The sequence below is a fragment of the Nicotiana tomentosiformis genome, chromosome 1 (genome assembly GCF_000390325.3).
Source record: "Nicotiana tomentosiformis chromosome 1, ASM39032v3, whole genome shotgun sequence".
Taxonomy (NCBI): domain Eukaryota; kingdom Viridiplantae; phylum Streptophyta; class Magnoliopsida; order Solanales; family Solanaceae; genus Nicotiana; species Nicotiana tomentosiformis.
Genome location: NC_090812.1, coordinates 5,914,049 through 5,928,294, shown reverse-complemented (window position 1 = coordinate 5,928,294; position 14,246 = coordinate 5,914,049). Strand labels below are relative to the sequence as shown.

At 29.7% G+C, this 14,246-nt stretch overlaps 1 protein-coding gene and 2 long non-coding RNA genes across 3 annotated transcripts; 2 read left to right on the top strand and 1 right to left on the bottom strand.

Annotated features, from left to right (window-relative positions):
- Positions 1-1,566: 1,566 nt before the first annotated feature.
- LOC104100801 (uncharacterized) lies at positions 1,567-2,416 on the bottom strand. The gene is made up of 2 exons (XR_687332.4): positions 2,247-2,416; positions 1,567-1,827 (listed from the first exon to the last, which is right to left on the bottom strand). It is a non-coding gene; the product is annotated as an uncharacterized lncRNA (long non-coding RNA).
- A 3,245-nt stretch (positions 2,417-5,661) lies between these two features.
- LOC138893063 (uncharacterized) lies at positions 5,662-6,465 on the top strand. Its single transcript, XR_011408240.1, has 2 exons — positions 5,662-5,796; positions 6,238-6,465. It is a non-coding gene; the product is annotated as an uncharacterized lncRNA (long non-coding RNA).
- Positions 6,466-11,130: 4,665 nt separating this feature from the next.
- LOC104100807 (E3 ubiquitin-protein ligase PUB23-like) lies at positions 11,131-12,411 on the top strand. The gene has a single exon (XM_009608136.4). The coding sequence runs from the start codon at positions 11,131-11,133 to the stop codon at positions 12,409-12,411; it is 1,281 nt and encodes a 426-aa protein (XP_009606431.3).
- The last annotated feature ends 1,835 nt before the right edge of the window (positions 12,412-14,246 follow it).

Sequence of the window (14,246 nt, the reverse complement as noted above, 5' to 3'; positions counted from 1 at the left end):
TGATCAGGAAATCTTTTGCGAGACACTATTTGGTTCTTGAATTCTTCACTATTTCAATGTATTTCATGCATTGCAACAGACATGGGGCGGTCTTCTTTTTTGAAAGCTTGAACCAATTACCTGATCGAGAAAAAAATCATTGGCTGAGTCGATGAACAGGAAAACTACTATCAATTGATAGGAATCATCATGCATCATCAATAAACCATGGTAAACATCAAAATGTGCATTTTGCAACTGTGAACAAACTATTCCTTTCTTCAAAGTTATGTGAAATATGTCTTGAATCATCAGATCCACACTCCAGAGAAGAAAGTTAATAAGGAAAAAGAAAATTTGCTAACTTGCCAAACCATATATCATTGACTCATTGTAAACTTCTGTTATGTTCTTTTCTATGTGTCTATGTGATCTTTGGTGACATTTAGGGAAAACATGATTGCTATAAGAGCACAAACCAACTCATATGTTGTTGGTTAGTTTTATTGAGCAAGAAATTCGTTTATACCTATTTCTACTCTCAAGCTGTACTCCACATTCTTTAGTATAATCATGTTTATTAGATGTGGGTATATTTTTCACCATACATTTATGTTTATATACCTATCTGTTTCTAGCTTGGAACTAAAGTTTAGTTGATGTTATAGTATAAAATTGTAAGGAGATTTAAGAAATCATGCTCAATATATAGAGTAGTAAATAGTTACAACAATATCATGGTTGAACTTTCTGTACTATAGAATTATGCAGTTTTGTCAAAGGCGAAAAGCTCTAAAAAGCGTTCCATGTGTATTGAGCTTTAAGCGCAAAGCGCAATTTAAGTGTGGGTTTTAGTAAAAAAAAGGTGGAATAAAGGAAAAAAATAAAAATATATATGTAATTTAGGAAAAAATTAAGTAACAAGTTCCACTACAACATTTTGCATATATAGCTACAAAATACATTGTAACTAAATATAAAATTTTCCGTAGCTAAACACTTTAGCCACAATATTTTTTTCCGTAGCATCCGTAGCAAAATGTAGCGTGGCTAAAAATTAGCTACAGATTTTATATGATCCGTGACTAAGGACTAATACTTATTGCTACGAATGTTTTCTGCGTTGTAGCTATATTGATAATACGTTTTTGCTATGAAATATATATAACTCATAGCAAATAATCTTAGTCCTTTGCCAAGGCAAATAAACTATATAGCAATTTTTGTATTGTGCTACAAGGTATTTTACTGTGGCAAAAGACTTAATTTGTTTGCCACGAAAATTCAAATCTTGCGGCTATTTTTGTATTTTAGTTTCGTGGCAATAGTATTTTTCTCAGCTACAAGTTCAAAATTTCATAGCTATGAATTGAAGTATTTGCCACAAATATTTAGGTAGCTAAGAATCCATTCTCTTGCCATGAAATATATAAAATTATAGCTAAAGATTTCTTCATTTGCTACAAAAAGTGAGAATGTATAACCATATTTTTGTTACGTGATATATATATATATATATAGCCACGAATTCAAACTTTTATTGCCACAAATTAAAGAATTTGCTACAAGAATAACTAGTCAAAATAATTTTCATAATAGCTAAAATTCCAAATATTTTAGATTCCAAAACAAATTCAAAGTTACACATAAGCTTTTAATAACGTAGCTAAGAATAAAAAGAATTTATATTCCACAATAGGTTTCAAGTTACACATAGTTGTAAATTTCGAAGCATTCACGATGCACAATTTTTCTACGACGCCGTCTTCTTCTTTCACTCCTCCTCAAGTCTTTAACTGCACCTTATCTTGGTCTTAACTTGTCATTGCTCTAACTCCACCAATCTACCTGTCAATGAAAAAATATTTTTAACACCACGAAGCAAAAATAATTGATCATATATGTTTTTAACAAGTACGACTGAGTTGAAAGCTCAATTAGTAAAAATATTGATAGAATTTCAAGCAGATAAAAAACATGTATTGATAAATATTTTACAAGAATTTCTAATAGATAACAAAAGGAAAATATACAAAGCAACAAAAGAAGTAAAAAAGAAAATTTTGAACACTTTTTAAACAACTTATATTATCTTCATCCGAATTTTGTAATATTGCTTCTGTTCAAATTCTCAATCACTACTTATCAAAAATAAGATACAATATCTATCAAATTGCTGGAATAGTCCGCAAAATTGTACCCAAAAATCCAAGTGAAATAGGTATAAAAAGATTTACAAGCCCTAAAATATAGAGATATGAGCTTACCTCTTCTGTCCGAGAATAGAGAAGCGATTGGGTTCTCTCTCGCTCTTCTTTGTCATTCTCGATCGTCTTAATTTAGCCTTGGTTAAAGAATAAAATAGAAAAGTGGGGAAAGGGAGGTGGTGGCGGGAGAGAGAGGAGGTCAGAGTGTAGTTTAGGTTTTAGGGATTTTTGCTTTGGGCCTTTGTCGTTTCTTTACTTGTTGTTATACTATAAATTTTTACTTTCTTTTAATTTTTAATAAGACACGTAATACATTAAATGCAAAAAATGTAAGTGCTAACGAATATAAGTAATAAAAAAAACTACCAAAAACCAAAAGGAATAATATTATAAATACTTAATTTATAATAAGTAACATAGAAACAATAAACTATTTAAATAAAATGAAGGTATTCTAATTTACCTTTTTCTTTAAAGCTTCTTTCGTACTATTTGATATTCTTCGTTTGTTATATTCTCCTATTTCAATTATATTAATTTTAAAAAATATTAGTGCTTAATTAGATTTATGATAGTAATTATTAAGTTATCAAAATAACATTAGACCATTAATTATGCATATTCAAATTGAATACAATTAGTGATCAATGTAAATAGATACAAGCAAAAAGTTAATTTTTATTTAAATTATATTAGAAAATCACAAGTAATACTTTGTTTAGTATGAATAATGATATACTAATTAATTTTTTTTATAAACTCCTTTATCAACCATATTAAATTATCAGCGTTTTGAAATAAAACCTAATAATATTAAAATTATTTAAGTTTATAAAATATCGAATAATAGTCGTAAAAGAGACACGGCCCCTTCTTGTATATTAATTATATTAAATTCTTAATTCTTTGATTCGGTGTACAATATAAATAATTTATTGTACAATGTAATTGGTATAAAATTATATTTGTTTAAATTCGATGTTGTAATTAGGCATGCACACAATAATGGTATTTTTTTTCTTTTAAATCCCTCGCAAATTAGGAGGATCTATAATGTTTCCACACTTCTCCTCCAGCGTGACTCGAACCCAGGATCTAAACACTTATAAACTTTACTATATTTTATGAAAATCTTACGATTACAGCTCTTATGAGGTATATCCATAACTAAGTATATTAAAACATACTTATTAAAATAAAAATTAAATTATAAATATAAACTTTTTATGTATTTACTATCATGAAACTTACAAAGAAAATAAATATTTTTGTCGAAAACTTGTATTCACCCAATTGACGAAGGAATATAATAAATATATTTTGAAACATATATCTCTCGAAACTCATAATATGAATATCTCATTTTTATTTTAGTTTGTTTATTTATTCATCTTCTTCAAAGTTATTTTAAATTTACTTAGTTGGATAAAATTTCATTTGTGTAATATTATTATTATATAGGAGGTTTAAATATTTATAAAAAAATAAGAATAACATCATTATATGTAAGAGCTTCGACAGATAAATCGATTATGCAAAATACACAAAAATTTTAGTCTTCTAAATAAATAATTTGTATTAATTTTCTATTTAAGAATTTCAAGAGATACATATTTCAAAAAATATTTATTAATTTTCTAATCAATGACATGAATAAATATTTTCAAAAACAATATTTCTTCTCTTCTTAAAATATCATAAAAAATAAGTACATAAAAAATTATTTATAATTGTAATTTATCATTTAACATTATATTTTAAAACAATTAGTTACAGATATACCTCATAGAGGGTATCAGTGTAGAATTTCAATAATATATGGGATATAAGTTTAAATTTAAAATACAACGGATGTATCTGAAATTGATTAATACTATAGGAGTATTTTATGTAACTAACAGGAAAAATTAATATGAATAATAATGTTAGCGGCAGAAAGTTCTATTTCTAATTTTATTGCTATTAGTTAGCATAAAAACCAACAATAAATTTTGTTTTTCACTTTAGAATCGTTGCTATTTTACTATACGTTTTTTTTATTTCTCGTTTTTATACTGTTTAGATTCAATTTTAAGACTGAAGATTATTTTTCATCCTTTTTAATCTTTGTTATTTTTAAATTTAATTAATTTTTTAATTAATATTTCTAGACCAAGTCTTTTCATGATTTTCATACTCGAAGCAAAAATATTCATCTTTAAAAAATGTTGACCTAATTTATTATGGTTAAAATATTATTATTGCAATGGTAACCTCAAATGTACGATTATATAATTACAGTCAACTATAAAAGTTTATTGAAATTTTGAATCTGTTACTATTCATTTTTTTCTTGATAAAAAATTGTAACTATTAAGCCAACTATTTTGAATTTGTTTCTAACTTGAAGCAAAATTATCCATTAACTAGAGGATTGTGTTTCAACTAATTTAATAGTCGTAAAATATTACTATTGCTACAGTACGTTTCAATTCGTGGTAATACTTAAATAGCTACGAAATTTTATCATAGTGATAAATCTGTGGTTTATATCATTTGTGACAAATAATTGTTAAGCCAAATGTAGCAATAGTTTATTTAGAACTTAAAGCAAAATTATTTATTCAGATACAACCTTTATTTTAAATAATTTATTGTGACTAAATATTAGTTTTGCTACAGTAAGTTTTAGCATGTAGCAAAAACTAATGGTTAGCTACGGAATTTTATCATATCAAAAGATCCGTGGCTATATCATGTCTTCATGACAAATAATCATAGCTTTTAAATCAACTATTGCCACGATATTTTATAACTTGAAGCAAAAATATTTATTTTAGCTACAATAGTTTGTTTCAAAAAATTAATTGTGACTAAAAAATTACTGTTGCTACAATAACTTTTAATGCGCGGCAAAAACTTATGATTAGCTATGAAATTATACCGTAGCAATAAATTTATAGCTATTTAGGTCATTGTTGACACGATAATTAGTATCCATAGCAAAAATGAGGAATTAGCTTTGTCAATTTAATTTTTTTGGCTAAGAAATTTTACGAATTTGTAAAAACACACGCAACTCTAATTTTTGTGGCTATTGTTAGGTACTAGCCACAAAATTTAGATTTGTAGCTGAGACTTCGTAGCTATAAATGCATTATGTTTTAGTGTTCATTCATAGTGTTTTCCTTAATAACTAATACACTTATTTGTCAATTATATTTGTTGTTTAGTACCGTTCGATTCAGAATAGAATTCATGGGCATATGAGTGTTCATGCCTTAGTGCCTATACTAAAGCACATCTTAAGCGAGGGGAAGCACCCTCCGTGAGCTTTTTTGAGTTTCAGGGCTTAAGCGTGCCCCTTTGACAACACTGGGCTTAACTACAACATCTTGGTGGTAAATTGAATTCAGAGTTTATTTGTACCGCAGAGTTATGCGATTTCATGTGTTTTATCTACCTTTTGGATAATTAGTGTTAGAATATTATTATTAATCTTTATATTATGTGATGTATGAATTCATGTTCATTTTGTGGTATCGTGTCAATTGTCAATAGCTTCTCCTAAAATGCGAAGTCTACCGTTTGATCTATAGAATGAATGACCTCCATGATCTTCTGTTGGAAGGTAATATCTCTATAGGCAATAACTCTTATTTCATTGCTAAAATATGTATTTTTGGTGGTTAAGTGTTGATGATAATAGTGAAGATATATTAAAGAGATGACTCATTAATACTTGTGGAACCTGATTGTATTTGATGGTCATACTTGAATACTCATGCAAACAGAGGCGAAGCTAGGGATTTAAGTGTGTGGGTTTTAAATTTTAAAATAAAACACTGCTTCCTGGGGGAATCGAATTCCATCTTTCCCAGCGAACCCACAACAATTACTGTTGAACCAAGACCCCTTTTGTTACTGGGTTCGGCAGTATATATTTATATAGATTTAATAATTATTTCAATACAAATATAGAGTTCCGGAAAAAGTCACTGGATTCGCCCGAACCCGCACCCACTACTGTAGCTCCGCCCCAGTATGCAAAGTTCATGCTACTTCTCAACAGACAAGCAGTTGATCAGATGTGCTTAATCCACCGATTTATTGTTTGAGAATTTTGAGAAGCCTAAAAATCAGGTATAGTTCTACTGAGACAGTTCTACTTATCGTTTTGTCATTGTGGGTTGGCTACAGACTTGATGATGTTCTGTTCCCTTGCATGTAACAGGTTGGTAATTTGAAGGCAACTGATTCTTTATGTTTTCTCCCTCGATTGGGACTCTCTAAAAGGTAATTAAAATTTTTTACAATATTATTCCTTGCTGAAGAAAAGTTCATGTAGTACTTTTCACAACAAAGATAGTTACTTCGAACAAAAAATAGTTCGTATAATAGTACTTTTCACAATAAAGACTCTTCTTTTGAAAAAAAATATTTCTTAGTTTCACTACAAAATACAAGAGCCTTCTATCTTTTTCTAAGTCACTTATGTAGCAACATAAAGGGAGCTTCTCTTTTGTAGCTAGCTTCTCTACTGGGGGTTAAGAAATTATATGTTGTTCTACATCTAACATGAACACTCCATTATATTTCTGAAACACAATAGTATTTCACTATCATTTGATTTTTATCTTTGCGGAGTAAGACACCTCTCAATAATACTAACTCAATTACATTTTCTTCTTTCAACTTGTAGCTTCATCTCCAAATTGTACTTTCTTTGATGGGAATCAAATTTCCAATCTTTACTATGTTTGCAGATATTGAGTTTTTTTGTGGCACAGAAGAAATTAAAAAAAGAAGAGATATTGTCAGTACTTCCCTTAATAACAAAACTTTCAATACAGTTGGGAGATTTTCAAAAATTTAGATGCATTCAAAAATTGTATTGTTGGAGCAAAAGAATGTAACTTCTAATATTTATAGATACCCCAGAACTTATGGATTTCCTCCTTGCAGGGTTAGGAGTATATCATGTACACGAGAATCTTTGTACTGTTTAATACCTCCTCGATACTATTTTATTGAATAGGATTTACCTTTCAAAAAAAATTATCAATTAAATAGTTAAGAAATGATCCTTTAAAATCAGTTCTAAGGCGGATGATTTGACGGGCATCATCATATTGGGCCCGTGCAGAGCACGGGCAAGCTCTTACTAGTCATAATATATGAAGTGATTTATGCCCGACATTACATCTAACAATAAGAAGTCTAGGTTATATCTATCAATTACACTTGCTTGAACCGTTTTATAAATGTAAAATAACTAAATTAATACTAAATCTACATGAGAAATATGTGTCAATTACAAAATTAAAGTCATCATGACTCTATACAATGATCGTCAAATATTTTTGGTTATACTTTGCAGCGTCGGCTGGATTTATATTTGTTGCCTTCACATTAGGACCTCCAGCCAATACCTTCAAATATTATTTCGTCAAGCTAACATTACCACTTGAATCAACTAATAGAAAACCAAAAAGGATAAAATGGGATAGACATTAGCTTACAATAACCTAATTGTCAAAACTAAAACTTATATTAAAGTCCAAATTAAGCGTTTTGGGCTTAAAACATTTCAATGAATATGATAAAGGGATCTTTACATAAATAGTCAGTCATATTCATTGTTTACTTTTTTTAACCATATATTTAGATTACACATTTATTCTACCAACGAATTCTCTATAATAATTCATAAATCTAGATCGGCTAATTGTTCTTGGATAGCACCTGTGCCAGTAGAGATTTCTCGATTGCAAAATATATTGAAATCCTGGGTAGTAAAAAAAAAAGTGGAATGTTGTATTTTCAAGATTGGATTTCATATTCAAATAAACCTCGTAATCGTAAGAAAGTGGGCCTATTAGTTATGGGTCTAGCAAAAGAAAAATTGGGATAGGATTCTGTAGGATTTTCCCCCCTTCAATATCGGGCGTGAAAGTTTCCTTTCATCCGGCTCAAGTAGGTACACCAAATAAGGAAAGGAGTTCTCGTTTTCAAACTCTAAAAAATCCCAAAATAAAAAGGTCTACTCCTTACTCAAGTTCCCAGTGAAGACGAAACAAGATTTCAGTGATTTCGTCTTCTATTAATTCTTTATTCAAATTCAAATCCAACAAATAAAATAGAAAATTCTTGAGTAGTCTACTTCCCTTTGAATGATAAAATCCCTTAACTCTTAATAATTAAAGGAATACCTTGGAACCCATAAGGGATTTACTTGTCTATATATTGTTCCCTTCACCTCGATGGTTAGGCCACCACGCCCTTAAACTCTATACGCGATAGATAAACTCCTAGAACATGACATATTTGCTTACTTGAACATAATTTCTTTCCACGAAAAGAAAGGAAATGGTTCATTCCACAAAATAATAAGTTTTTTTAAGAGGTACAAATAGAAATTCCTCTTTATTTGATTTGTTACGAAATCGATCATAGATCAATTCCTTTTTATTTGGGAGTATTGACTACACCCCAATTCTGAGCTTCATGTTACTCTTTCCAAGTTACATGTCAGGTCCAGGGCATCCCAATTGGATTGACTGGGATGACCGTTTCTCCTTCCGAGTTATACATAATTATACATATATAATATATAAATTATGCATATATTATACCTCCATCGATTCTTTTCAGTTTAAGCGGTTGGGTGGACGGCTATTTGAGTTAATTCTTCTATGATAAACCATCTGATTTTATTAGCCCCCACCCCCACAAAAAGGGGGGAAAAAAAAAGAAAAAGAAAAAAAGAGAGTACCGAAGCTTAAAAGTTCTTCAGAGAAAGATGAACGCAACAACTATGTTGAAACTGGCCATTGTTGGTTCGTGTTAGTCTATTAAAATATTGAAATAATAGAAGAGTATTGGTCAAAGTTTTGTATTTTCCAGCTTCAATAACTGAATATTCGAGAAAAATATACTTTATCAATGAGTATAATATTAGCCATTACATCCCATTATTCACAAAAGTCCAGCTATTTAATGCTTTCAAAATTGTTTTCCACAGTACCCAAAAGTCTCTCAATATAAAATTTAAAAAAAGATCAGTTAGACGTAATTTTAGACTTCAAATGCTTAAGTAAAACAGTACTACATGATTTAAGACCCGAGATTTAAATTTGTTGTTCCTTATTGCCTTCCATGTACTAATTAAAGAAAATAATTGTAAGGACTTCCTGGTACTTCGAACTTATATTATGCATCTTCCATTTATTTTCTGTTCCTTTGACGCAATTAACACTTTTACGCGAATTTAGGATTTTAAGTTAATTGAGTACATAATATTACTGCACCCATTCATCATTGTGTCATAATGTATCGATGCCATGCATTATGTGTAAACTTTTTTTTCTCCCTATTTCCTTTTAACTATATATAATTTGAGACGAACAGATTATTTAAATAATGTTTGTGTGATCGCGAATATACATCCTCATCCACAAATACAAGAAAAAGTTCCGAAATTTAGCCGTTGTAATATGCTACTATCTATTTAAAAACTGTACGAAGACAAATTATACTAAGTCATAAAAATACATACCACTTACAAAGCTATGTGTAATTACATTTCTTGTGCCATGATTGTGTAAGTAATTTTATATGATCTTTTATAGTGTTTTTTTTTTTTTTGAGAGAGAAAGGAAAGAGAGTCAGAGAGGGCAGCTCAACAGCCAAGGAGAAGCAAAGAGGGAATAACGTGTCAAGATATCGCAGTCCTCGGCGGTGTTATAGCAAACTAAATTTTGAAGAGAAATATAGTTATATTGCTGTGTATGTTTATTTTATTTATAGGACTGTAACCCTTAATTAAAATAATACAATTATCTATTGCATGTCTTGCGCAAGTTTAGATCTAATCTTTATTTAACTGTTCCTGTATTGTACTTAAAGTCAACTCCCAATTCGGTTCGCGAAAACCATCTATAAGAAAGTATAATGTCATTTTCACCTCTCTAATTCTCTTTGTATTCCAATTGAACACCCATATTATCGTCTTCATGCCATTAAATGAACAAGGATAACCAAAGCCTTTTTATTGTTGAAAGATACACTAGGTATAGCCAAATATCTTAATTTAGACTTAGGTGAAAGAACATCAAATATGAATTAATGGACTTGTAATTTCTTCGTAAAGCTATTGATAATCACTTCTTAACTTACGAATGCAATCGTCCTTGACAGGGAAACATTATATTGGATAAATAAAATTATATATTTAGAATTTTTAAAATAATTTTTCGTCTATGATTAAAATTAATTGAACATTTTATATTTATCTTGGTGCATCTCTAATAGAATTGACAAATTCTACAAATATAAATTTTTCTATGGGCGAAATTATTAAAAAAGCACTACACAAAGTCATGCAGAGTGACTTGCTTGCAACATCCAATTTACCATTTTTACTACAGAAGGATTATAGGAAAATGAATTTAAACCTTTATACACTACGGTATAAAAGATTTTCACACTATCAATTCACTTAAAAATTAACTATCAATAAATACTCTTAATACGTGAAATTTGTAACATAAAAAACAAGATAGATAATATACTATAATAAGTTAAACTATACTGACTTGTAAAGTTCTTTTACATTCTAAGTTATATTATAAGTTAAACCTCAGAAAATTATGATAAATAAACTTCCATGTTAGATATTTTAGGGTCCAAGTTCATATTTACCCAAAATAGGGGGTGTGATGACAAAAGAGCAGTTTGAGTATTCAACTACATAGACTATTCAAAGTTATAAATTCAGCTCTTTCCAAGAGGCACATCTTTTTTGCTTTGATGTCAACAGTTACACAGCTTGCATACTTCTAATGCCAACCAATTAAATTAGAGTTCTTTGACTTTGATTTATTCCTTCTTTAGACTTCCACACATATCTCAATCTTACTTCATAAATACATAACATAACCAACTCATATAAAAGCCTAGGATTATGTCTACCCCACTTCTCCTTTCAGCTTATAATCAAGAAAATCTAAATCATCTGTCTATGGATTTTCCTCAACATTTTAGATGCCCCATTTCCATGGAGCTTATGAAAGATCCTGTTACAATATCCACTGGTGTAACATATGAGAGAAAAAATGTAGAAAAATGGTTCTATACTTACAAGAAAAAAACTTGTCCTGCTACAATGCAAGCAATTCACAGCTTTGACATGACTCCAAATCACACCCTCAAGAGACTCATTCTTGCTTGGCAAAATGGGAAATCTCAATCAAATTCATCCTCTTCATTTTCCAACAAACACGATGAGCTCGTTTCGTTGCTCAATACGATTGAATCGAGCCCTTTTAAGGTAAGTTCTTTAAAGAAACTCAAGTCAATTGTTGACGTAGGTGATCATGATGTGAAGGATGATTTCAAAACATGTGGTGGTGTTGAGGTTCTTGTTAGGATCATTCAACAAATTTTAATGGAAAGCTCGGATTTTGTCACGTTTAGAGCTTGTGAAGAGGCTCTTAGTCTTTTGATCAAATTGCCATTTGTATTAGAAGAAGAGGAGACAATCAAGATTTTGTTACAACCAGGGTGCATGAAATCCATGGCCATAATGCTCCAACGGGGAAGTGCAGAAGCAAGATTTTGCACCGTTTCGATATTCCAAAGGATCACAAAAGCTGATTGCAATTGGAATATTGTGATTGAAGATCAAGGGATTGAATTCTTCAAATCCTTGTTGGAGATTTTATCTGATGAAATCTGCAGTAAGGCAAGTTCTTGTGCATTACAAGTGTTGATAGACATACTCGAAAAATCGAAAAAATCAAGATTGAAAGCTATAGAGGCTGGTGCTATTTGCAAACTCATTGAAATACTTCCAGATTCAAACAAATCAAATTGTGAGAAAATAATGTACTTGATCAAGTTATTGTGTGAATGTGCTGATGGAAGAATGGGATTCATAGAACATGGGTTAGGAATTGCAGTCATATCCAAGAAAATGTTGAATATTTCAAATGTAGCCACAAAAATTGGGGCGAAAATTCTTTCATTGATTTGCAATTCTAACCCCACAGAGAAGGTTTTGGAGGATATGTTGATGTATGGAACAGTGAAAAAATTGGTGACTTTGTTACATATTAGTGGCTCTTCATCAACAAAAGATAGAGTTCTCAAGATTTTCAAGTTACATGGTGATAAATGGAAGAAAAATCCATGTTTCCCTTATGAGCTCAAGAATTATTTGGGGTTGGGAAGTGATTCTTTGTAAAATCATGGGTTCAAAAAAGGAGTTAATATGAAAGTCAGATACTTGTAAAGAAATTTGTTGAAATAGAAGAAAGTTTGTTAGGTTAATTATGTCCAAAGAGTGTTGAATTAACCATTTGAATTTTTGTAATCTGTTGGGTACGCCAGTTTGTTTAATGGTAATCATCCCCAATAGTTTTATTTTTTGATGTAATTTTTGATACATTTCATATGTGTCTTGGACGAAGCCAATGCTTATAGAAATTTCATTTTACCTTAATTGTTATTGCATTCTTGCTTTGTGTCTCTTAAAATATAATGTAGATATACATCCCAGTATGGTTTGGGGCTATATACGGTGTTTTCTTCCTCTTCTAATAGAGAGCACTTTACTACTTTATTTGTGGATCTACTGGATGCAAATCAAATACCGATTGATTAAAAAAATAAACTTGTATGAAAAAAGAAAAAGAAAAAATGAATCAGTCCCCATTGTATGAAAATAAAAAATAAAAAAATATTGTAGATAGTTGAACTTCCTCATTAAATGCTTGGTCAGCCAAGTAAAACTTTATAATTTTTGTAACTGATTATTAAACTTTGACCTCAGCTAATTAATTTCATTTTGAAGTTTTCTTATCTAGGAAATCATGTTACAAGTATTGTTCAAAGACGATCGAAATAAATACTAGGAAATAGAAAGAAAGTCTAAATTTGACATTGTCTAATGATTTTGATGGAAGTTCAACTGTTTTAATGGAAATATAACAGATATATTACCACCTTTATACGTCATGTTTCTTGCTACTTCCAACAGTGAAGTTGACTTTTGCCTATATATCGTGTGCCCAGATTAAATTATTGGGGATAATATTTTATCTTAATGGCACACCACGTCACTTCCTTATATAGTTCATTTCTTTTTTAAAGTTGCATTAGTCATCAAGAGCAATTTTTATTTTATTTTATTTACCACAACAAAGAATTATGGTAAGACCAACATAACAATGCAATTTCTTTTGGTTAAAAAGAAAGATTATCAATTGTAAGCGTATAACGTAACTTCATTACGACAATAAATAATTAACATCAAAGTAAAGTTTACTTTAACTTGAAAGTCAGTTTTGAACATCTCAAATATCAATTCAATTGGTTTTTATCAATTATAAAAATGTGATCGAACATGATGAATGCATTTGGAAATGTAGGCAGAACTTAGTAAGTCAGAGTTAGATAATGATTTTTCTTTTAAAGTATAGGGAGGTCACGGTTTAACCTTTCATATTCATCTTACTTTCGCAACATTTCCACTAAAAAGATAAGAGGGAGAGAACGTTGCATTCTTCATCGTTTCTTCCAGTTTTATTAAAGAAATATTATTAAACTTAATTTGACTTATATAATTTATTAGTAATTGTTGTGTAAAATATTAAAGTAAAATTTTGAAAAAGTTAGTTCGATCAACAGTGAAAATATCATATTATCTTTTAGATTTGTGTACTTTATCTATAATTCTTGAGGGGTTGTGAAAGTTATTTTGACCAATTTTTAGTATTCCTTAAAATGAAAATCTACATATAAAAAAGGTAATCCGGCACTGAGTTCTAGCTATATGTAGGATCTAGTCGGATCAACTATATAAGTATATAGGATCTATTGTACTCAATTTTATCTTGCGGTTCCACAATAGATTGTTTTCACGGCTTGAATCCGAGATCTCCAAATTAAATGGCAACGACTCTTACACTTTAGTGGCTCACCTTCAAAATATCATATACACATTATTATTAAATTTTAGATGGTTTAGTTTGGACTTTTGATGGGTTGTGAGAGTTGCGTTGGAAAACACTCCATCAA

Excerpts from the sequence above, each read along its gene's own strand:
- LOC104100807 (XM_009608136.4), top strand. The coding sequence starts at position 11,131 with ATGTCTACCCCACTTCTCCTTTCAGCTTATAATCAAGAAAATCTAAAT.